The sequence below is a fragment of the Orcinus orca genome, chromosome 6, assembly GCF_937001465.1.
Source record: "Orcinus orca chromosome 6, mOrcOrc1.1, whole genome shotgun sequence".
Lineage (NCBI taxonomy): Eukaryota > Metazoa > Chordata > Mammalia > Artiodactyla > Delphinidae > Orcinus > Orcinus orca.
The window spans coordinates 108,774,035-108,798,466 of NC_064564.1; the positions used below are offsets into that span (position 1 = coordinate 108,774,035).

Below are 24,432 nucleotides of genomic sequence, written 5' to 3' on the forward strand. Positions count from 1 at the left end.
CTCTGGTCATGTTGCTGGTGACAAATTATTGTGTTGTATATTTAGAGAAGGGCTTGGCAAACTGCAGCAAATCCAGCATGCTTCTTGTTTTGAAAATAAAGTTTTATTAGAATGCAGAAATGCTTGTTTATTTATATATTGTCTATGGCTACTTTTTCTCTACAAAGGGAGAATTGAGTAAGTATCTGCCATCTGGCTCTTAACAGAAAAAGTTTGCAAAATGTTAATACTGCATGATCATATGGCAGTTTTGTTTTTTTCTGGAGATTAAAGCTGTTTTTCTTACGATACATGAAGCAACCAAAACATAAAGCCAGTTGATTAAAAAAGAACTACGTCTGCCATCACTTCAGTAGTTTTCAGGACCTATCACCTTACAGTCGTTTTGCCATTCCCTGTTCTTTTAAGGTTTATGTCTCTGCATGATTGCCTCAAGTACATTTGTAAAAGCTTGTTCTCTGTTAAGCCATTTTACTAATTATAGTCTGGTGAAAGGATGTATTTGGTTGACTTAATCAATTTGGCCATGAATAGTGTCAGCCAATATGCCTTGTGCTAGCAAGTTCCCTATGTCAGCTACATTTATGTTTAACTCCTTAGAAATAAGAGGACTATGTATTGTGGTATAAATCTTAATTTTATCAGCACTTGGGTGTCGATATTTTACAAAAGCTCTTTGCTGTGTTCTCTTAGGAAGGAATCATCCATAACGTTACTGTGATTTGTTTTCATAATCTTTTCAAATTTAACGATGTCATTATTCTGATAGGAACTTACTGAATTCATCATTGTTAGAATTTTTGGATCATTTTTGTACAGCTTGGCCTCTGGCAAGTCAAATGGATTTATTCCCAAGTTCTTCAGCATATTTCCTAAGACCAAATATTTTAAGCAAGTGGTTCACATGGAACTCCTCGATTTATTATCATTCTTGAAGGCTTCAAAAATTCAGCATGTGAATTTTCAAAATCACCTAATCTCAAGGGCATTTTCCCCCTTACTTATCTGATGACTCCCATGATCAAATGGTTGAGGGATGGCAGATGGATGAGAACTAACCAGTTACAGAGTTTTTTCAGTTTTTTGTTATATTCCCATTCTATGTGCATTTGAATGTCCAAGTCATATATCTCATAATTTTATATCCTTTTTCAAGTTATCTTTATCATCAGTCTAATATGACTGATAAAACTGGCATAAAATATTTTGAAGCTTTCCATACTCCTCTCAATTCTTCATATAATTTTCTAACCTTCATGCTTGTCCTAAGCCAGAATCTATCATTCTTAGCATGTTTCAGAACTTTAATTGTTGTTTCATAAAATTCCTAGAGTGAATTCATCTGACATTTAAAAAAAATCTGAATTCTCTTTTGGAAATATTCCAGTGGATATATAATTCAAGAACAGAATTAACAGCTTTTTCAGAATAATTTCTTATGGCTGAACTACAAATATAGATCAATAAAATGTCCATTCATCTTTTCTGGAAAGTTTTGTCAATGTGAAATTTATTTTAATCATTGTTTTAGTGCTTTAAGTCCCCTTTCTCCTTTTTGTTTTCAAGTTCTAGAACTTTTCAGAAATTACTTAATGCTGCTTTGGGTCATCTTCCTTCAGTGCTTTGAAATTATCATTCTGATTTTCCAAATCTCCATTGATTGAATTACTCTCTGCAGAATGTTCCAGGTGGTAGCCCTCCTATCATTGCACAAGAAATCATTCTCCTTGGTAGACACTTTGGCTGGCTAGCTCATTGTGGTTTTAATTGGCATTGTCCTGGTAACTACCTTTTCATTTGCTTATTTGCCATTTGTATATTTTCTTTTATAAAGTGCTCAATTTTTGTCCATTTTAGTAATTGTCTCTTTCTTTAAGTTCTGTATATATTCTAGATACAGTTCCTTTTGAGATATATGTAACGCTTGCCTATTTCTTTTCTTAATGGCATATTTTATAAGCAGAAAAATTTTAATTTTAGTTAAGTTCAGTTTATTATTTTTCCTCTTAATGATTCTAGGGATGCAATAAGTTTTTGTCATGTTGCAGTTTCACAGTTGAAGCTGGGACTATTTATGGTCAGTTGTTGTTTGAGCTGTTCATGAAACAGATTTATTTCAAATAAAGATTTCTTAATTCCCAGTATGCCTGTGGTTTTCTCTTTGTGTTGCTATTTTACATTCTATGTGTTGGTTAAAATTAAAACTGAGTTCAAGAGAATTCCCTGGTGGTCCAGAGGTTAGGAGGACTCGGCACTTTCACTACAGGGCCCAGGTTCGATCCCTGGTTGGGGAACTAAGATCCCGCAAGTCGTGTGGCACGGCCAAAAATAAATAAATTAAAAAAACTGAGTTCAAGAGAATTCACATATCCTAGGCTGAATAAAAATTGTTAACCCACAATAATATAGCATATGTTTTTGATACAGACTCCTTTTCCTTGTCATTTCTCTTGATAATTGCAGGATGATTTGATTTATTTTGCATTTAGAGCTAGACTCAAAGTCTTTGTTCTATTTCTTTTCTTTTTTTTTTTTTTTTGGCGGTACGGGGGCCTCTCACTGTTGTGGTCTCTGCCGTTGCGGAGCACAGGCTCTGTACGCGCAGGCTCAGCCGCCATGGCTCACGGGCCCAGCCGCTTTGCGGCATGTGGGATCCTCCCGAACCGGCGCACGAACCCGTGTCCCCTGCATTGGCAGGCAGACTCCCAGCCACTGCACCACCAGGGAAGCCCCTTTGTTCTATTTCTCATGACAGTTATTTTCTCTTGCCTGCATATGACACAATTTGGAAGTCACTAATGAGTCAATCATTATAGCAGTCTTGGTTTTTTCAGGTATTTAGTTGGAATGTCTTTTAAATTATTAATAAGGTTCTTTTCTGATTTAGTTTAGTGCCTCTTTCACATGAGTCTTGAATTAATAAACATTAGCATTAGAGATTCTAGTTTAGGGAGAGCTGTTGACCACATGAGCATTGCCATCACTCAATCTTAAGGAAGCTTTTGGACTTTTATTCGATATATTTATCAAGCACTGAGTATGTGTCATGCATTGTGCTAGGCTCTGTGGAAGTTACAAAACTAAAGTACAATTTCTGCCCCTACATGAATAGCTTTATAGGAAGATAAGATATACAAAAATAAAAATAATACATATTCTAGGAACCATATGGTTGAGTGTTCTGTATGTCAGCGCGCATGTGTGTGTGTGTGTGCGTGCACGCACATGTGCATTTGTGTGCATGGGTGTGTGCTTATGTGTGAGTGTGTGTGTTCAGAGGACAGCCCCAGCTGTCAGCCATGCTGGAGACTTTGCTCACTTTCACTTTTATCAAGTGTTTTATGTACATGTCAGATAATACTGGAATCTCTTTACATGTTTATAATTTATAGACACATTTAATTGTAACCCTCACTACAACTTTATAAGGTAGATGCTATTAGCCAGAGAAGATAAGAAGCTCACCTAAAGTTTTTTAGCCAAGTAAGAGATGAGCCAGCTTTCAAACCCAGATATGTCTGACTCTAAGCTACGCCCCTGGTTCTAAGGCCTTAAGGTAAAGATGGATTGACATCGTTCCCATCATTTAGGTACATATAGCTAAATTAGTACTGGGAATTCTTAATCTAAAGGACCTGCATCATCCTGGGTCTCTTTTTCAATTGTATGAGTATCCCCTTTTGTTTGTTTTTCCATTTTAAAATCACCTTTATTTAGATGTAATTTATATATAGTAAAATTCACCAGTTTTAAGTGAACAACTCAATATGTTTTAATTACCACCACAGATATGGTGGATAATAATTCCATCACTTCAGAAAGTTCTCTAATACCTCTTAAAAATCAGTCTTCTCTTGGGCTTCCCTGGTGGCGCAGTGGTTGAGAGTCCGCCTGCCGATGCAGGGGACACGGGTTCGTGCCCCAGTCTGGGAGGATCCCACATGCCGCGGAGCAGCTAGGCCCGTGAGCCATGGCCGCTGAGCCTATGCGTCCGGAGCCTGTGCTCCGCAACGGGAGAGGCCACAGCAGTGAGAGGCCCGCGTAACGCTTAAAAAAAAAAATTTAAAAAAATCAGTCTTCTCCCTTTAGCTGCAGCCTCGTCCAAACACTGATCTGCTTTATATAACTTACGATTTTGCTTTTCTAGAATTTCATGGAATTATAGGAAATAGTCTCTTGTGTCTGTCTGCTTTCACATAGTCTAATGCTTGTGAGGTATATCTTATGGTGTGTATCAGTAGGTTTTTTCCCTTTTTATTGCTGAGTAGTATTCCATCACTGTATGCACATACCACAGTTTATTTATCCATTTACCCATTGGAGCACATCTGCATTGTTTCCAGTATGGGCTATTAGGAATGAAGCTGCTATGGACATTTGAGTTCAAGTATTTGCATATATTTGTATTTTCATTTCTCTTGGATAAATACATAGTAGTGGAATCACTGAATTGTATGGGAAGTGTACGTCTAACTTTATATATAAGAAACTTCCAAACCGTTTCTAAAGTATTTGTACCATTTTACATTCCCACCAGCAATGTATGAGAGTTCCAGCTGTTTCTCACCCTTTGCCAGTCCTTGGTATATTGGGTCCTTTTAATTTTAACATTTAGTGGGCTTGTAAAGGAATCTCATTGTGGTTTTAATTTATGTTTTGCTGATAACTAATGATGTTGAAATTTTTTTATGTGCTTATTTGCCATCTATATGTCTTATTTTATGAAGCATCTATTCAGTATTTTACCACCATTTCCCCCCTTTTAAAATCAGTTGTTTGTCTTATTTTGAGAGTTATATATCTGGATTCAACTCCATTATCAGATAGATTTTATAGGTAATTTATCCTATAAATTCATGGTCGTGGCTTACATTTTCATGTTTTTAACAGTGGTTTTTGAATATTAAAATTTTTTAATTTGATGGAGTCCAGTTTATCATTTTTTCTTTTCTGATTCTGTGACTCATAGGGACCCCTCTACATAGCTCTGCAGCTCTCTTTCTGTTCAGCTTTGCCTCTCCAGTACTCTGAGCTATAAATTCTAGCTACCTTGCCCTCCCTGAATTCTGCTCTCTTTTTTCTCAGCTCAGGGAGGCACTCCCCATTCCCAGCTCTGTTTCAGTTCCTTCTCCATGTGCTACAGCCTGGAAGCTGCCGCCAGACAAATAGCTGTTGTAGTCTTAGGTCTCACCTTGGATTTTGTCCTGTCAGGGATCACCACAGTTCCTGAGCTGCCTTAACTGCTGTTAGTGGTGCATTTAAAAACTAGTAGTCTGACAATCTCTTTGGAAAGCAGTTTGGCAATGTCTTTGAAGGTTTAAATAGTTTACAGGTTAAGAAAGATAGGCTTTAAAGATGGTTCACCAGAGATGGAGTTTGAGGCGGTAAGACTAGTGTTTAAGGGTACAGACTTGTAATGAGTAGTAAATAAGCCAGAGATCTAATGCACAGTATTATAAATATAGACAGTAATGTACTATAATTGTGTAATGTGATATTGCTATAGCAATCATATTCCAATATGGTATACATGTATCAAAAGTAACATGCTGTACACTTTAAATTTACACAATGTTACATGTCAAATTTACTCAGTTAAAAAAAATCTTTTTAAATGCAAAGTTAGTTCAGATCCCACAACTGTAAAATATTTATGGCCCTGGGAACCTGATTACCTGAAAGGCTAGAGAAATTACCCGGCAAGAAAGAATATCACTCATTTTTCACTTGAAACAGGAGTATCAGGCTCTTGGATGGTGTGCTGAATATGATGTAGTCTCACCAAGGAGAATCAAGTCTATTGTCTTAGCTATGAAGACAATGCATTGTTAAAACAGAAGGTCATGTTTTTGTGTTCTAGTTATTTACCAAGTGAGCAAATAAAATTTAACAAGGGGAAGCTATTAGAAATAGCTGGATGCTTGACATATTTTATGACATTATTGACATTTGTTCAGTTTTAGTAACTCATTGTAGAAGAGGAAACAGTTTTTCTCCATTGGTAAAAGCAAGGAATATTTTCCCATAGCCTGTTTGAATTCCTTGGCATTTAATAGTCTAGTTTCCTATTGAGTAGACCACTATGTGAATTTTTATGCCATTTGTCCCTAGGACAAACCCCAATCAAGGGATTTCTCTTTTCCCTTTGAGAACCTGGCACATGAGTTTTGTGCCAAAGGATCAATTAAAGCAGCAATTTTTGTACCCAGTTTTTCTAACGGAAGCACTTTGCCTCCTTCTTTTGAGGTTAGGTTGAGTGTTTTCCTGGGGGCAATCTATTTTTTTTTTCTTTTTCTTTTTTTGCGGTATGCGGGCCTCTCACTGTTGCGGCCTCTCCCGTTGCGGAGCACAGGCTCGGAGGCGCAGGCTCAGCGGCCGTGGCTCACAGGCCCAGCTGCTCCGCGGCATGTGGGATCTTCCCAGACCGCGGCACAAACCCATGTCCCCTGCATCGGCAGGCGGACTCTCAACCACTGCGCCACCAGGGAAGCCCGGGGCAATCTATTTTGAATCACATTTTCCCTCTTACAATAGAAAGGTTACCAGCTGCACTTCCTTGCAACAGGGGTGGAATAGACGTGAGGTGTATAGAGTGAAATGGGTTGATTTTCTTTCATCTTTTTTTCCCCTTAATATTTGCTTTTGCTTTGGCTTCCCTGAAGACACAATAACTCTGGGCATGCATATGTGTAAGTATGTCCCTGCAGCATTTTAAAGCATGTAAATGAGAAGACCTTGTTGTATAAGCCCAAACAAGTACGGACGTAATTGACTACCAAACCTTCTCTTTCCTAATGTTTGCACAGGAGTCTCCCCAGGACAGTGCTATCACTCGTGATATTAACCGGACATTCCCAGCGCATGACTACTTTAAGGACACAGGAGGAGATGGACAAGATTCCTTATATAAAATATGCAAGGTATTTCATATGAAAAAAAAAAAAGACAGTTTTTTTTTTTTTTTTTTTTGGCTGTGTTGGGTCTTTGTTGCTGTGCACGGGCTTTCTCTAGTTGAGGTGAGAGGGAGCCACTCTTTGCTGCAGTATGTGGGCTTCTCATTGCCATGGCGTCTCCACAATGAGACAGCACGGGTTCTAGGCGCGCGGGCTTCAAGTAGTTGAGGCACACACGCTCAGTAGTTGTGGCTCGCGGGTTCTAGAGCGCAGGCTCGGTAGTTGTGACGCATGGGCTTAGTTGCTCTGTGGCATGTGGGATCCTCCCGGACGAGGGCTCGAACCCATGTCCCCTGCAGTGGCAGGCAGATTCTTAAGCACTGAGCCACGAGGGAAGTCCAAGACTCAGTTTTAAATGGTGATTCTGGTTCTTTGAAATTATGCAAAGGATAACTACAAAACGTAATTTATATTTGATGTTCAAGAATGCAAAAAAATGAGAGAAAAGTCTTTGTAAAATCAACAGTAACAACACAATTTTAGATTCATAATGAACAAGATATAATTAAAAATTAAATGGTAGGATTTCTTTTACCCTTTTAATCTAGCTCTCCCTCACCTTCCTGCAAAATGTCCCAGAAAGAAACCCTGTGCTCACTGACTCTCATCCTTACTTCTGACCCCACTGCACTCTTGTTTCTCTCTCATGATGATCTTCATTGCAGCTCTCTCTGCTCCTGACTTCTCACCCTCCTGGTTAAGCTCTCACTTCTCTAACTACTTCGCTCATTCTCTCATGATTTTTCTCTCTGCCTGCTCCTAAAACAGAGGCCTTCCCCTAGGTGTTCAGTCACTGGTTCCTGTAGCTCTACATTGTCTCCATGGGTGACCCTTTCCACTCCCACAGCTTCAGCTATCACCACTGCACAGATGTTCCCAAATCTACATTAACTCAAGGCCTAAATTTCCAGCTGCTCGTTGGTCTCCATGTAAAAGTCTGTCAAGTACATCAGACAAAACAGGTCTAAAACTGGGTTCATTTAAAAAAACACTTTATGATGAAAATTTTCAAACATACATAAAAGTTGAATAGTGTAAATAAATTTGTATATATCCCTGTCCAGATTGAATATTTATCAATATATTGCCACAGTTTCTTCATCTGTCCTTTTAAAAAAATTTTCCTGAAGTACTTAAAGCAAACCTCAGACATCATAATCCTAAACTCTTCACTGTACATCTCTAAAAATAAGATCATTATCCACCTGTATCATCCATCATTATCCATCAGTACCATCCAATAGCCACTCCATATTCAGATTTCCCTAAATGTCTTTATACATTTAGTTAGAATCAGGATCCAGCAATATTCATACTGTGGTTAGTTGTTATATCTCTTTTAATTAAAAACAGTCCTCCTTTTTTTCCCCATGCCATTTTCTTGCTGAAGATACAATCATTTCTCTGTTATTTTCTAGTTCCTTCCTTTGGCCATGTTCAGTTTGATATGATTGATGTCTCTTTAAGCCGTACTTCCCTCACTATTCACTGCCCTGGTACAGGCCACTATGATACGTTGCTGGCACTTTTTTACAAAAGCCGCCTTGCATTAGTCTCCCTGCCTTTGGGTTCTAGCCTATTTATTATTTTCTCTGTGTTGACCCTAGAATTGGATCATTTTAGTGGCCTCCACTAGACCCACTAAAACCTTTAGTGCTTTGTCTAACCCACAGAATGAAATAAAAATTCCTTAGTTCATTTCCTGGTCCTAGATTCATTAGCTTAGTATTAAAGGCATTTTATAATATATCCAGGCTTACTCCCTAAATATTTTATGCTTCAGTCACATTGAACTTCTCACTGTACTCTGGTTGATTTACTTGTCAAACTTCCCAACTGAACTGTGAAGTTCTCAAGGGCAAGAATCATTTCTTACATATGTTAGCATCTATAGCACTTGCACAGTGCACGCCATATTATAGAAGGTGCTCATTAAATGTTGATGAATTAATGAAATGCCTTTTCTTCCCCATATTTCATTACAGCCCCCACGAACCTTATATTTCAAACGTTTCCCGAATGTATTATGTACATGAAAGTACTTTCAAACTTTCGGGAAATGTTTGAAATATAAAGCATTCCTTCTAGCTTTTCTATGAGCCTGAAAAATGCTCCCCTCATTCTCTACCTATAGAAATTCAGTACATTTTTATCTTAGTACATAATTGAGTAAGCCATGTGCTGAGCACTTTACTTGAGAGGACTGAGAATAATTCATCAGCTCTATTATATAAATACTGTGATTATTCTCATCTTACAAATAAGGAATATAAGCATTGGGCCTAAGAGCCAGACCGAGACATTAGCAATTGTGAGATTTCAGCCCAACTCTATCTAACTGTGAGGCCTCTATTCTTTTTTGACTAATCGACTGTCGATTGGTACCTTCATCAGTTTTGTCAAACTGCATTCCACAGAGCTGTGTTGGCATATATTACTACTAGTTTTTAACAGTCTTAACAAAATGGGTATTAACTCGTTAATTTTTACTGATTTAATAGGTAGAAAGTGGTCTCATTAAATTACAAAATATCATTTCTAAATCCCTCTGTGCTTCTTGTCTTTGGAAAAGCATATGTGTTTCTCGTTCTGTAGCCCTCTCATCAGATAAGCTTTGACAAAATGGGGGATATAATGAGATTATATTGAATTCTACCTGAATTTATGAAAGCATGGTTATATATAAAAACATAAACAGTGATTGGTGAGTGCCTGCTGTGTAAAACATATATATGTATATATTTTTAAAGCTATAGTTTCACCAAAAGCTAATGATAAAATCCCATGTGTATATTAACTTGTCATCTAATAAACGTTGGCATCACATTTTGCTAAGTGATCTGAAATTTAAATATACCCATTTCTAAGTTGCTTTCTTGGGACACAGAAGAACCTTGGGGAAAAAAATGGAGAATAAAGAGAGTTTCATCAGAAATAAATTTGTCAAACAGGGAATAGCGTCCTGAATCTATCGGAATTCCCCTTTCCCCCCACAACTTACATGAGAACTGTAAATATTAACCATAAGAACAAGACTCTGAAGAACAACTACAGAACCAAAGAGTAACCCACAGGACTATTTGATGTCAATATTCTGTTAATGATAACGTTCAGAAGAGATGAGTTGTAATCATCTGCTGCCAAGGAAAATACGAATGAAAATTCCAAAGAACCCACAAATGGTTTCAGAGTAATCCCTCTTATCAGAAAAGTTATCACTGGCATTGTGGAAAGGATTGTATTTTGGCATCTTTGCCAAAAGATTTTTTTTCCCAGAAAGAAAAATGAATAGCAATAACAGTGTTTAGTGAGTGCCTGCTATATGTGTTGAGGTGCTGGCTAGGTTGAATAGGACATCACCCCAGCCTCTAAGAAGTTCACAGTCTAGTAGAGAAGATGGACATTTAAAATGCAGTGTGGTAAGTGCTATAATAACCATACATTTGTAACAAGTACCATAGAAGTACCGAGGAGAGAGAGAATCCTGGGGGAATGGAATATGTTTGGAGCCTCAGTGAAGAACACATTTTTCAGACAGAGAAGAGGGAAAAGCATGAGCAAAGACAGGTGGAATGACAACTTTTTTTTTAATGCTAAAATGGTTTTTGCTTAACCTTACCACTCCTTGGCTACAGGAAGTGGCGTGGTGACAGCGTTATTTATAATAAAGAAAAATTGGAATTGAAGAGAAATGTTTGCATCATTCACTACCCATCAGAATGCCACAGTGGAGTGTGGGTAGCATCTTCGAGGTTCCCGTGTTCAAGTTCCTATAAGGCAACTATGACTCAAGAGTGACTACATTCATTTACACCTCGTGTGTTTCCCCCCCCCCCCAGGCTTATTCTGTGTATGATGAAGAAATTGGCTATTGCCAGGGCCAGTCATTTCTTGCTGCTGTTCTGCTTCTCCATGTGAGTAATTAGGTCTCTATGTATGACTTACACATGTCCTGCCCCAGCTTATACTAGCCTTAGACTTGATCATGGTTTTTTATTTCCTTTGGCCAGGCTTTAGTGTATGAAGGTTAACTCCTATATCTGGAAACCTTTTCCTTAAATTAATACAGTGTCATCATGGGAGAGAAACATGGTAAAAAATAAATGACAGTGTTGAAAATTGGTATAAGGGTAGACTTTTTTTATTACCAGGGTGATTGGATAGACTTTAGTCTTGATTGAACCCTTTGGGGACATTTTATCTTCTCTAAAGTAGCCGCTGTCATCAGTCTTTGTTTTGAGATTTATGTATTGGGGTGGAAGGGAGGCAGAGAAGTTGGGTTGCTTTAGCACCATTTTATTCATTTGTTCATTCATTCAGCAAAGACCTTTACCCTCCATCTTACTGATATTTTTTAAAATCCACAGCAAAATTGAAAAAATGTTAAGGTGAACACTGATATACTCTTGACCTGATATATCAGTATTCTTCCACACTGCTTTCTCTGCATCTCTCTCTTTTCCTCTTTTTCTCACACACACACACACACACACACACACTTTTTTTTAATGGAAAAGAAATTTTTTGAAATTATCTTTGGAAAATAAGTAGCAGACATCAAGATACTCCACTCCTAAATACTTGTGCATGTATCTCCTAAGGACCTAACCAGAATATCACAGTCATATCTCAGAAATTCGACACTGATTCACAGTGTCTTACCCACAGTCCACATTCAGTTTTCCCTGTTTACTCAGTAAAGTCCTTACAGCTTTTTTTTCTAATCAAGATCAGTGAAGAATCAGGCATTGCATTTGGTTGTCATTTCATTTTATTCTTTTAATCTGAACTATTCCCTTTGCCTTTTTTGTATGTTCCATGCCATTGACAGTTTTGAAAAATTAAAGCAGATTGTCTTGTAAAACATCCCAGATTCTTGATTTGGCTGATCATTTTCCCATGATTCAAGTTAAAATGCTTGGCAAAAATACCACACAGGTGATGTTAGCAGAGAGTTTTTGAGCACCTGTCATGGTCTGAACTGTGCTAGTGATCAGGAGTGAATAATATAGTGTGGCCCCGGTCCTTGTGGATGCAGAGCTAGTGAAGCTGACTAGCTGTAGGCAAAAAAAGTCACACAAGTATATCATTGTTACTTTCAGTGGCGCTGTGAAGGTATAGTGAAAAGTTTGATGCAAGATTATAACAAGGGAGCCTCATTTCGATTACACGCTTCTCTGGGAAGCTAACCTTTAAGGTGAACCCTGAAAAATGAGAAGGGATATCCATTCTCTTTTGTACTTTACTGTATCATTTAACTTTTTTTAACATTGTTATGAAAATAATAAAACTGTTTTGAAAACGAGAGTGGAGAGTAGAGCAGTCCTGGTAAAGAGAATAGTACAGTATATAGAAGCCCTGAAATGGGGAAAACTTGGCATCTGGAAGGAACTGAAAGAAAGGCAGTGTGACAGGAGCATCACGAGCCATGGGGAATAGGGGGAGGGAGCTAGGGAGGTCCACAAGACTAGCTTGGAGGAGGGCTGTGGAGACCAGGCCATGCAGTCTAGATTTTGTTTCTCTAAGAACAGGAAGCTTTTGAAGAGGTTTAAGCCATTTCGTGTAGGTTGTAATACAAGTAAAACAAAACCACTTTGCATCTTCTTACTGTGAGCCTAGCTTGTTGGTATTGGTAGGCACGCAAAAATGCGATAAAGCTATGACACTGATAAAGAAGTCAAGTTTTTTTTTTCCCCCCCAGCTTTGTTTACATCATAATTGACAAAAATTGTGTGTGTGTATATATAAGGTGTATAATGTGATGATTTGATATACTATACATTGTGAAATGATTCTCACAAGCTAATTAACACATCCTCAAGAAGTCAAGTTTTAAGTTTTTGTTTTGTTGTTTTAATCAGACTTTATATCTCAGAGTCTCACAAGTCTATGTGGTTCGTCTTTGTTCTCAATTTTCGTGCAAGGACATTTATCCCCATTTAAATGTCACAACCCTTTTAAAATGAGTTTCCCGATGAAATCCCCAGTGTCTTGGTTTGAACTCTATGCTGCTTGCCATCGTGTTAAAATAAGTGCTTGTTTCAGAGTAAGGGCAGGTGTGCTACCTAACATCAGAAATGCCACTCTGGGCAGACCAAGTCTCTCCCTCAGTGAGTGGAAGAGTGAAGTTGCCTGCCATGGTAAAGACCTCAAAGGCCTGGTCCTTTGCCCCAAATGCCCTTACCTTTCCAACAATAATTTTCTATCCTTTTCTCATTATTACTTAGTCTGATTTGCTCTTTAGCTCTGCTTTATTCCCAGTTATTTCTTTGCTCAGCCCACCTCCATCATCTTGTTCGACAGAAGCCCACCCACCTTCTTGACATTTGGAAGGCTTGCTACAGTCATGTCATGCCTTAAATAATATTTCCAGTGCTCTTTTTCTATTTTGAAAACTAGACATTTTGCCCGGTTCTCAAGGAGATATTTTTCCATAAAGCTGTGGAAGATGTATAAGTGAGTAACATCTGTAAATAGAAGTGAAGTAAAGGAGGTTTTTGTACTATTTTAAGTATTACTGCAGGCGTTACTGTAATACTTTAAACATTTCTTCAAACCTTAGAATACATAAAGTTCTTCTGTAACTAACCATGTTTTTAGTAACAGTGAGGAAGAAAAACATTTTTACTAAAATGAAATAACAGTTAAGGAGGTAAAATGATTTAACAAAGGTCTTATGATTTGGGAAAGATGAAACATATACTCGAGTATAGACCTGTTCCTACTCAGTTCAAGTCCTGCCCTCCCTATGAAGCCTGTTCCTGGCTCCCTCAGGAAGACCCAGGCTTTCTTGTTCTTGTGTTCCCACTGGTCTTTCTAACTAGGCATTTTACAGCTATTGTATACTGGTTGTATGAGAGGCTCCTCAAGAACAGGAACAGTGTATGACATAGAGTAGGCATTGTTAAATATTTCTTGGTTGAATGAATGAATGTTACAAAACACAGCTGAGATCTGAGTTACTGCATATCACTAAATTTCCTAGTATTCAGATAGGAGAGTTGAAGGATAAATTTAATATACTGAGGAAACTTCTGTATATGTTTTTGATCCCCCACCCCTTCCCTCTTTGCCTGTCTGTTACAGATGCCTGAGGAACAGGCATTCAGTGTTCTGGTCAAGATCATGTTTGACTATGGTCTCAGGGAACTTTTCAAGCAAAACTTTGAAGATTTGCATTGCAAATTTTACCAGTTGGAGCGCCTCATGCAGGTAAGTAGAGAATCCAGCTTTGCATTTGCCAGTAGGAATGCAAGACTGGGAAGAGCGGGATTGATGAAATGGTGCCAAGGAGCAGGGGTGATTTCTAGCCCTCCAGGGTTAAGGACAGGTTTTAGGTTTTTCATTTCTCTCTATGTAACGATGATGCCACGATTAATACGGTGTTAACCCGACGGGTGTGAGCCAGGTTTTCAATCTCATAAACACCCAAAAGATCAGATGACTGTAGGAGCCTTTAACACAGCAAACTCAGTCAAGAAATATTCACCAAGGCTCTGAAGCTGACTGGTTAGAAATCTTATAACAAAAGTGAAACAGACTTTCCCAAACATTTCATAACTTGGAAAGAAAAACTGTCCTTCCAAATATTTGTCACCATTTGGGGATTCCTCTTCAGAGCTACTTTGTGGACTGGAAACGAGAGCTGAGTGCCAGTTTAATACCAGATGATAAGTGTTCTTCTCAGCACTTTGGCAGTTTTTAGAAAAACACAAATATGTGACTTTTTTGGCCTATTTCTGGCAGATTTATGAACCTCCTGAGTGAGAGTTCAACAGCTGCATATGTGCCCAAGACTAATTAGTTTGCTATTTCAGGAATACATTCCTGACTTGTACAACCACTTCCTGGATATAAGCCTTGAAGCACACATGTATGCCTCCCAGTGGTTTCTTACGCTCTTCACTGCAAAATTCCCTCTCTACATGGTCTTCCATATCATCGACCTGCTTTTATGTGAGGTACGTATCACACTTTGGCTTTTGTTTGTAGTGTCCTTCCTGTGTCACCTCTGTTAAAACAGAATTTGTTCTTCTCAGTTATTTTATTTCATTGCTGGAAAATCCAGGTTTAAGTTCCTCTTCCTTGGGCTGATGCTAATAATCATGTTTTGTCAAAGGTGCTCTCTGCTAAAAAAAGCACATTTGTATTAGTTAGGTTTGGCTGCATTGAAGAAATCCAAAATAACAGTGACTAAATAAAGTAGAGGTTTATTTTTCTTTCCCATGTAAAAGAAATCAGAAGGTTGGCAGTAACCTACCTTCCTCAGAGTGCAACTCTGTTCCGTATGGCTGGTTAGAGCTCCAGCCACTGTGTCTCTATATTTAAGCTAGGGGGTTTAGGGGTTCGGGGAGGTTGCATCCCCTCTTTTAAAAGACATTTCCTGGAATTTCCACCTGCATTTCTTCTTAACCTCTTATTGACCAAAAGTTAGGTACCTGACCATACCTAGCTTCTAAGGGGAGTTTTTTTTTTATTTAAGCTGACTAGGAATTTGCTAAAACTTGGGGGTCTATTACTGAAAGAAAATAGATATTATAGTAAATAACAATCTTTGCCTCAGCTTAGTTTTGGGTTTTAGGGTGTGTGTGTGCCTAAGAAGAAAAAACTAATTTCAAAAATAATACATGTTTGTTATAGAAACTGTAAGCAAAAAGATTTAAAAATACTTCTAATCCCAGTCTAGAGGGAAACTACTTTTAACATTTTGGTGTATATTCTTTCTGCCTTTTCATATATGTGTATGTGTAGTTTCTATATGGAACAGTTTTTTTCATATGGAATATTATGTAATAATGTATATTATGGTTTTATATCTATATAAAAATACATAAAAATACGATTATGCTATATATGCTATCTGGTAACCTCTTTTTATCTCATATACTTGACTATCTATAGACAGACACCTCCACATGTATACCATCCTTATTTTTAATTATCCCATATTCAAAACGTATAAAAATCCATTAAGAAATTTGTATCTTCTATCTAGCTTGAAACATTATAAGAAACAGCATTTCAGATATACGATTATTCTTTTTTTTTTTTTTAAAGAAGATGTTGGGGGTAGGAGTTTATTAATTACTTTATTTTTGCTGTGTTGGGTCTTCGTTTCTGTGCAAGGGCTTTCTCTAGCTGTGGCAAGCAGGGGCCACTCTTTATCGCAGCGCGCGGGCCTCTCACTATTGCGGCCTCTCTTGTTGCGGAGCACAGGCTCCAGACGCGCAGGCTCAGTAGTTGTGGCTCACGGGCCTAGTTGCTCCGCGGCATGGGGGATCCTCCCAGACCAGGGCACGAACCCATGTCCCTTGCATTAGCAGGCAGATTCTCAACCACTGCACCACCAGGGAAGCCCCATTATTATTATTATTATTATTATTTTTTTTTGCGGTATGCGGGCCTCTCACTCTTGTGGCCTCTCCCGTAGTGGAGCACAGGCTCCGGACACGCAGGCTCAGCGGCCATGGCTCACGGGCCCAGCCGCTCTGCGGCATGTAGGATCTTCCCGGACTGGGGCACGAACCCACATCCCCTGCATCGGCAGGCGGACTCTCAACCACTGCGCCACCAGGGAAGCCCAGCCCCATTATTCTTAATTAATGCCAAGTATCCCATTCTTTGGATATATCATAATTTATGTAACCAATTCCTAATCTCAAACCTTTGTCTAGTTTTTCACTATTATAAACAACCATTCGTTAAGTAGTTACTGTGGGCCTGGTGGCATGCTAAGTAACCTACATAAACTTTTCAACTAATTAGTTCAGAAAACCATTGGGAGACTATTTGTTATGGAACTTGAGGCCCAGAAACTTTAAAAGTTTAACACTGTCAGCAGATTTTAGGGCCTCACCTGAGCTGTCCTTTGCCCCACTACTCCTAGAATGATAAGATTAAGAAAGGCAGATTAGAGGGAACCCTGAGCAGATTCAGTTCTGGGTCCTAGGGCTCATGGACAGAGTGATTGTTGTACTTGGAGTGAGCAGTATAGAATACAGGAAGAGCCACCAGGAGTTACTTCCTGAGAGATCACAATTTTATGACTCTAATGTTTTAGTTCGGAAGCATAGAATACTTTGAAAAGCATTCTTGAATTGCGAGAATAGCTCTAGAAAAGCTCTTCTCTCAAAAAAATGGGAGACTGGGTCTACCTTAAGTGGTTTTTCAGTGGTTGCCCTGTAATTTTTTTCCCCAAGATATTTTCAAGATTCATTCCTTAAGTTTTTACAGTTTATCTAAAAATTGTGGGGTATTCTGAAGACAAACAGCTTTTAATAATCCATATATAAACACTGAAAATGTTTTCTGTGTTTTCTTTTAGGGAATAAGTGTTATTTTTAATGTCGCCCTTGGATTATTAAAGGTACAGTACACATTTATTTGTAAGCTGGGTTATCTGGTATTCCTTGTTCAGCACTTGCAATATCTTGGTCTTAATCTCATTCTGAACAGCCACTATGCTCTAGCATTGTCCCTGACAGTGGATATGTGCAAGTAGCTCTGCAAAGGCTACAAAGTATCTTCTGGGGATTATAAAGGTGCTGGGATTATAAAATCCTTCTTGGGCACCTTCATAGCAGAAAACTTTTTCTGTACATGGTTGTATTTTCTTCTTTCTTCAAGACTTCCAAAGATGACTTACTATTGACAGACTTTGAAGGTGCGCTGAAGTTCTTCAGGGTTCAGCTTCCTAAGAGATATCGCTCAGAAGAAAATGCAAAAAAACTGATGGAATTAGCTTGCAACATGAAGGTAAAATCATTTTTGCATTAATTTAGATTCCTTTGTTAATGTCTCACTCTTCCTGATCAAATTGTCAACATTTATAGTACATTAATAATAATGTTTTCTTTTGTATTGTATAATTTTCTAAATATTTTCATATATATTACAGCCTATGAATTAAATATCAGGTTTCATGATTTCTACTGTGCTGTCCTTTAACTTTCAGTATTTGTTGTTATGGTCAGAAATTCCCTAAAATGAAAGTAATAATACATGAAGGAAACTTATTCACTATTTATCACTTCCAGTGAAGCATTTATGATTTGTATCATTTTTTTAAGGTTAAAAAAAAAGAAGAATCTCCTTGTGTTCATGTTATAAAAGTTTTGTTTTTAAAGAAGAAAAAGTAATTGAGGGAGTTTAGTTTGGAATTTGAGAGGTGGAGGCAAATGGGAGACAGAATAAATAGCTGTATTGAGATGCTTATAGGGTGCATAAAAGACTGACTGTCATATTTACTCAGTGTGTCTCCAGAGGGTAGAATTGTGATCAGTGTGTCAGGGGCAGATGTGGTAGGAGAGAAGCTTCACTATCTACTGAATTAGAGTACGGACTGGGAATTAGAGAGAGATCTGAATTCAAAGTTATTTCACCTATTTAAGGCACAATTTCCTCATCTGTAAAGTAATATTGGATTTCTGGTTCTGGTTATATGTCAGACTGAGCTAACTCAGGCTACCCTTCTTTAAACATTTGGAGATGCTAAATAAAGTATAATCCAAGAAATGTTTAAATACCTGGATGAACTTGAAAGAAAAAAGAGAAATACCCAGGTGCCTTAAACAAAGTGGCTCAGTGTATTGTGTGATAATAAAAGAGCATTCCAAGGGAATATAGAACCAGAGGTAGGTATTAGGATTTTACTACTCACGAAGACAAGACATGATTTGGGGCCTTTTGGAGGCCCCAAAATGAAACTGAAATCTCTGCATAAAGTTAGGACTTCAGAATGGCCACCCTGTTTGTAAAAGCAGGAATACAAAAACTACATATTAGCCTGATAAAAAATAGGAATCATGATATAAAGTGAATGGGGGATTTGGGGGGGAGGGAAAGGAAATAGAACTTCTAGAAATTAAAATAATCATTAAAGTTATCGTTCAATGTAAAATGTTACATCCTTCACAAGTATTATGGATAACATTTAATGATATTTTACCATGTGCTAGGTACTGTGATTAAGTGTTTTTACGTGTGAGGATTGTACGGTGCTTACCTTAGTGCCTGATAATTAGTAAGGGTTTAAGAAATAATGGCTACTACTATGATTATTTCCTCCCTGGTTTTTCAAGCAGAAACAAACTCTTTTCAGTAACATTTACACCAGTGATGGGTTTGCACACAGCACACAGCCAAATGAGCTCTGAGCTTCTTGGAGTTGCTTTCTGTCCCAACCTGGTTTAGCATACAGAAGGATGCTGACTCTTACTTATGATTTCTTCCCCTCCAAAACCTGCTTCTTCCTCAGTGTCCCCATCTCCAGTTTGTGGGACCTCATTGCTCAGGCCTGAAAACTTGATACCATCCTCTTCTATTCTTTCTTTCACACTTAACATCTTCATATTCCACATCCAAGCCCTATCATCAAAATATATCCTGAATCTGATCACTTCTCAACCCTTTCATCACCAATGCCCAAGTCTAACCATCTCATCACTTCTCTTCTGGAATATTGCAGTCGATTCCTTGGTCCTTCTGTTTCCACAGTGATTTCCTCCCAGACTCTTTTTGATCTCATCTCTCTCTTGCTTAAAACACTAATGGCTTCTTATCTCAGAATAAAACTCAGGTTCTTGCCTTGGCATGCAAGGCCTGGCACCATCTCACCTCTGACAGTGTGATTTCAACTACTACTACTTTTCCCCCTTACACTTTTCCACTTCAGACACCCTGGCCTCCTTGCTGTTCTCAGACATGCTGAGCATGTTCCCTCCGCAGGCCTTTGTACTGGCTGGTCTCTCTGTCTGTAACGTTGTTCTCCTTGCTGTCCACATGGCTTCACCCTCACCTCATTCAGTCTTAGGCTCAATGATCATGTCATCAGAGAGGACTTCTCTGATTACAGTGTCTAAAGTAGCAGCTCCCCCCAACTCTTTACACCCTATCTCCTTATCCTGTCATATTTTCTTCATGTCACTTATTGATACTTAACATTATTTTATATGTTTGACTATTATCTGCGTGCCCCCTGTCCCCATGCTGGAATTAAGCCTGTGACAGAGGGGACTTTATCTCGTTTGTTTATTGCTGAATTCCCAGCACAAGAACAGGATCTGACATGTAAATATTGGTTGAATGAGTGAATAAATGAATATTCTGTTGAGCTTCTTCCAAGTGTTTTACAAAGAAGAGTTAACATGGATTTGGGCAAGGCTTAAAAATAGCTTCTAGCTAAAGGTTTACCTTTTGGGTTTTCATTAGCTTGAAACACTTTAATAATAAATGGATTCTTTATTTCCAAAGTCCAGATGGGAGGTGTCTAATGTCTTTTTCCTTGCCTTTGCTTCCAAAGAATTAAGGTAGACAAGGCCGCACAGCACACGTTATTATTTGCTTAGATACGTAATTCCTTTTGGTCTTGGAGAGCCCTGCATGGCTAGGGTACACTTTGGATGATTTCCCCTACTTGCACATGGTTTCAGGTGAGAAAAATAGTAATTTTTCTTGAAATTGACTCATCACGGAAAGCCTACAGATTCACCAGGACATGAGAGAGTGAGCTTTTTCTGTTAAAAGGTGGGATATGATGTGTACAGTTTAGTTAGTGATGATTAGTTTCACTCTGGCAGCTATACTTAACACCAAAAAATATTAAAGGAGATATAGGCAATAGTTGAGCCAATTATTGGCAAAGGACTTCAGTCACAGTGATAATTTGTCAGCTCAAAAATAAGAGAAATCATTGGCAAGCTCAGTTATGAGCCCTGCATTACGTAGACTGCATGATGGAGGAGGGCCTCAGTCAGCACAGAGAGTGCATAGTATCTTCTGGTTGTTTGGAGACCCTCTAGCCATGGAAAAGGGGATTCCTGCTAGGTGAATGCTTTGGAAACTAGCTTCTGAATTTCTTGGTGTAGAATTTAGAAAGGAACATTGGCCTCATTCAATCCCATTCCATTATTTTTTAATTAAAAAAAAAAGTTGTGACTCAGTTTTCTCAGTTGTACTTCCTAATTAAGGTGGGAATAGGGAATGCTTTACCTCACATGCCAGTCCAGGAAACAGATACCTATTCTTGTTGTTGTCTTTTGTTGTGTTTTAGCAGTTACAGTGTTGTAATTTCCAGTATTTGTACAGATTTTATAAGAATCTCATTTGTTCCTCACAGTACCCTGTGAGGTGCAAAGGGCAAATCAAGTATGGAAACTGAGGCTTATAGAAGCCAAGTGACTTACCCGGCTGATACTGACTGGGCAGTGACAAAAGCCCTGTTGGAACTCAGGCCTTCTGACTGCGTGCTCCCAAGGCTTTCCGCCCTGTTGCATGGCCTCTTATTTCAGAAGGCGGCAGGAACCAAGTTCGGTGCAGCAGTATCTGCAATGGCCACAAGGTGGGTCTGTTGCCCAGAAAGGTCCACTGTCCTCTCGGTGCCTGCGTCTTCCTTTTCTCCATCAATCTCTCCCAGTATCTGTCTTTACTTGCCTCTCCTTTTTTTTCCTCTCTCTCCTTTCTTCCCTTTTACTTCTCCCCTTCTTCTCCTTAATTTATTATGGGACCGAATTTTTTTTTTTTATTTCTTACAGAGTTTTAGACCCCTGCTCTTAATCTAAAATTTAACAACATACATACATACATCAAAACTCATATAGCCGTCTGTTGAATTTCTCTCCCTCCATGGGTCAGTGACCTGAGATGGAAAAGTTGTTTCCACTTGTGATATAAGATCTAAAAGGAATTTCACTTTAAATAGATTGTTCAGGAGATCGGGAATGGTCCTAGGAGCTCCACAGCCCTTTCATACCCATAACTGTGCCATGCATCATCTTTAGTGGAGGGAAATGGGAAAAAAATAATTAGGTCTTTTAAGTTTTGACTCAAGAAATATGTGAGAGCAACTGTTTCTTTGTGTGTCTATACAGGAATTTTGAGAACAAGTCTGATACGTGAGGCTGGTTTAGAAGCAGCAGGAACTATGCTAAAAGAGATGGCTCAGTGGGTTTCTTAGATCAAATCTGAATACTTGACCCTTTGGCTGTAGAATCCTGCCTGATTGAAATGGAATTTCTGAACCATGGCTTCATTGGAATTTGTTATGTCAAACATAAAGTGAATATGCTAGGCTTCAAACTACCTGTAAGAAAAGATATTATTACAAAAACCAAATAGTAATATCTGTCAATTAATGTAATCCTGACCATTTGCTATTTGGAGAAACAGAAAACTCTTTGGCATTTAGGGATATTTGCCCTCAGGGCATGTTTTTATTCATGAGCCTAAAAGCAGCACTAGTTTGAACTTCATTCTCCGCTCAAATCATTTGTGTAGTTAGTGTGGGTTTGGGTTTTAACTTCTGTGTTTGTAGTGACTTCATCAGTCTTTTTTCTTGATATGTTCACAGAAGCTTGTATAGTGTCTACACATAGTGAATTTATCCTTAGAGTGTCCATATGAGGTCATTTTATGGATGTGTGTACTGAGGGTTAGAGAATTGAAGAAAACTCCCAAAGGGCACAAAGTCAGGGATGGAATTGAGATTAGATCCCAGGAATTTCAGACTCTAAAGTCAATGCTTATCATCATTGTGCTTTACTGTACCTGAGGGATTGAATGAATGGGACAAGAGCTACTTCTATTGGTCCACTTTTGGTGATATTTATCATATAATGATGGGTAACTCAGTCTCTATGTCAGTGTTGAAACTTACTTTTGTACACTGTAGCTGAGTTCCATTTTCCTTATAACTAGACCTGGCTAGTTTTACAAGATATCTTTACGTGTTCCTACCTTTTAGAATTGGATTTCATGAGGAAGCTTCTGAGTGGGTTCTCTCTTTCTCTGCACTGAACCCTAAAGTTTGCTGGTTGTTGCAAGGGTAGCAGTGTTCACTACCTTCTTCTTTTATTTTAATGAGTTCCTCTCCCTTGGTCCTTATCTGCATGTGATTCGTCTGCTAATAATTTGCTTCTTGCATTTTAGAAAAATACTCTGATGGTAGAACAAGGATGCCTAATTCTATTTAGTTATCTTTGAGGGAGTGTGAGCCTGAACTGTTTGAATAAATTAAATAAAAAGGCTGAGAAATCAAATAGAATGTTGATTTGTTTCAAGTGGAGTCCCACAAACCTTGGCTCTCAAGCTGGCTCTGCCTCTGCTTTGTGAACTAAGGTAGGTTAGCACAGCAGGGTTGTAGAGAGAGAAATAAGACGATGCCTTTAAAGTAGTGGCTGCTCTTCTGATGATATTATCATCATCCTTCACACACCAGTGCTCTTTTGGCCCAGGCTGTTTTGATCTCCTCTGCCCAGGTATCTGCTTTCCTTAAGTCAGTTCAAGTCAACAAGCATTTGTAGATTGCTTTCTATGCCAAGAATATACTGTGCTCAGTACTGGGCATGCTACAGAGATGGGTAAAAAACAAGAATCACCCCAGACTTGCATTCTTGTGCTGGCATTGCTGCTGAACAGTCTGGGTCCTTTACTTTAGACAAGTCACTTTACCTAGCGAGGTCTCAGTTCCCCAGTACAATGAGGGTGATAATCCCTGCTGTACGCATCTCAGAAAGTCGTTTTGATGATTAAAGAAAATAGTAGATGTAGAGGTAGCTTGTTATCTTGAAACTTTTATGTAAATCTCAGGTTCTTGTAATCACTAACTGAAAAAGAACCATGGACTTGTGTCAGATTTCTTTATTTAGCAACGAGGACTTTGGGGTCAGGATCTCCTTAATGTGCCAGACCTCTTCCTACCCACACACTCACCCACACAACATAACTCCAATCCTGCCACGCAGAGCTACTAACATTCAACCTCCCACCTGCACTGGACTTTCTGTGAGTCCAGCCCAGCAGGGATTCTTGACTTTTGCAGGAACTTTATTTATTTTTTATTTATTTTAAAAATTTATGTATTTATTTTTGGCTGCATTGGGTCTTCGTTGCTGCACGCGGGCTTTCTCTAGTTGCGGCAAGAGGGGGCTACTCTTTGTTGCGGTGCGCGGGCTTCTCACTGCGGTGGCTTCTCTTGTTGCGGAGCACGGGATCTAGGTGCACGGGCTTCAGTAGTTGTGGCTCGTGGGCTCAGTAGTTGTGGCTCGTGGGCTCTAGAGCTCAGGCTCAGTAGTTGTGGCACACGGGCTTAGTTGCTCCGCGGCATGTGGGATCTTCCCGGACCAGGGATTGAACCCGTGTCCCCTGCATTGACAGGCGATTCTTAACCACTGCTCCACCAGGGAAGCCCCTTGCAGGGACTTTAAACCAAACTTCAGAATCAACTCCTAATATTTCCTATCAGCAGCCTGTTTCCTACTCTTCTGTGTTAAATGGACTTTGTTTAAATGGCTCATTGTTTGCAGCACATGTTCAGAGAAGAAAAGCAGATAATAATAATGTTACAGCCACCCTTTATTAAAAAGACTTCACTGTGTGCCAGCCAGGTACTCTTCTTAGCTCTTTATGTGTTTTATATCATGTGATCCTCATAACAGTAGTTCTCATAAGGACTGTTGGGATTTTCACAGATGAGGACCCTGAG

General features: G+C 38.8%; 1 protein-coding gene and 1 pseudogene across 4 annotated transcripts in view; one reads left to right on the top strand and one right to left on the bottom strand.

Moving 5' to 3' along the window:
- Window positions 1-24,432, top strand: part of RABGAP1 (RAB GTPase activating protein 1) — a 159,455-nt gene that overhangs the window by 113,925 nt on the left and 21,098 nt on the right. For all 4 annotated transcript variants that reach the window (XM_012532785.2, XM_033427231.2, XM_049711435.1 and 1 more), the window contains 6 exons: window positions 6,807-6,920; window positions 10,793-10,867; window positions 14,040-14,165; window positions 14,771-14,914; window positions 17,278-17,319; window positions 17,580-17,708. In XM_012532785.2, the coding sequence (XP_012388239.1) occupies window positions 6,807-6,920; window positions 10,793-10,867; window positions 14,040-14,165; window positions 14,771-14,914; window positions 17,278-17,319; window positions 17,580-17,708 (630 nt within the window). The remainder of the gene's footprint in view (window positions 1-6,806; window positions 6,921-10,792; window positions 10,868-14,039; window positions 14,166-14,770; window positions 14,915-17,277; window positions 17,320-17,579; window positions 17,709-24,432) is intronic.
- On the bottom strand, window positions 479-4,752 carry LOC105747965 (COP9 signalosome complex subunit 2-like; annotated as a pseudogene).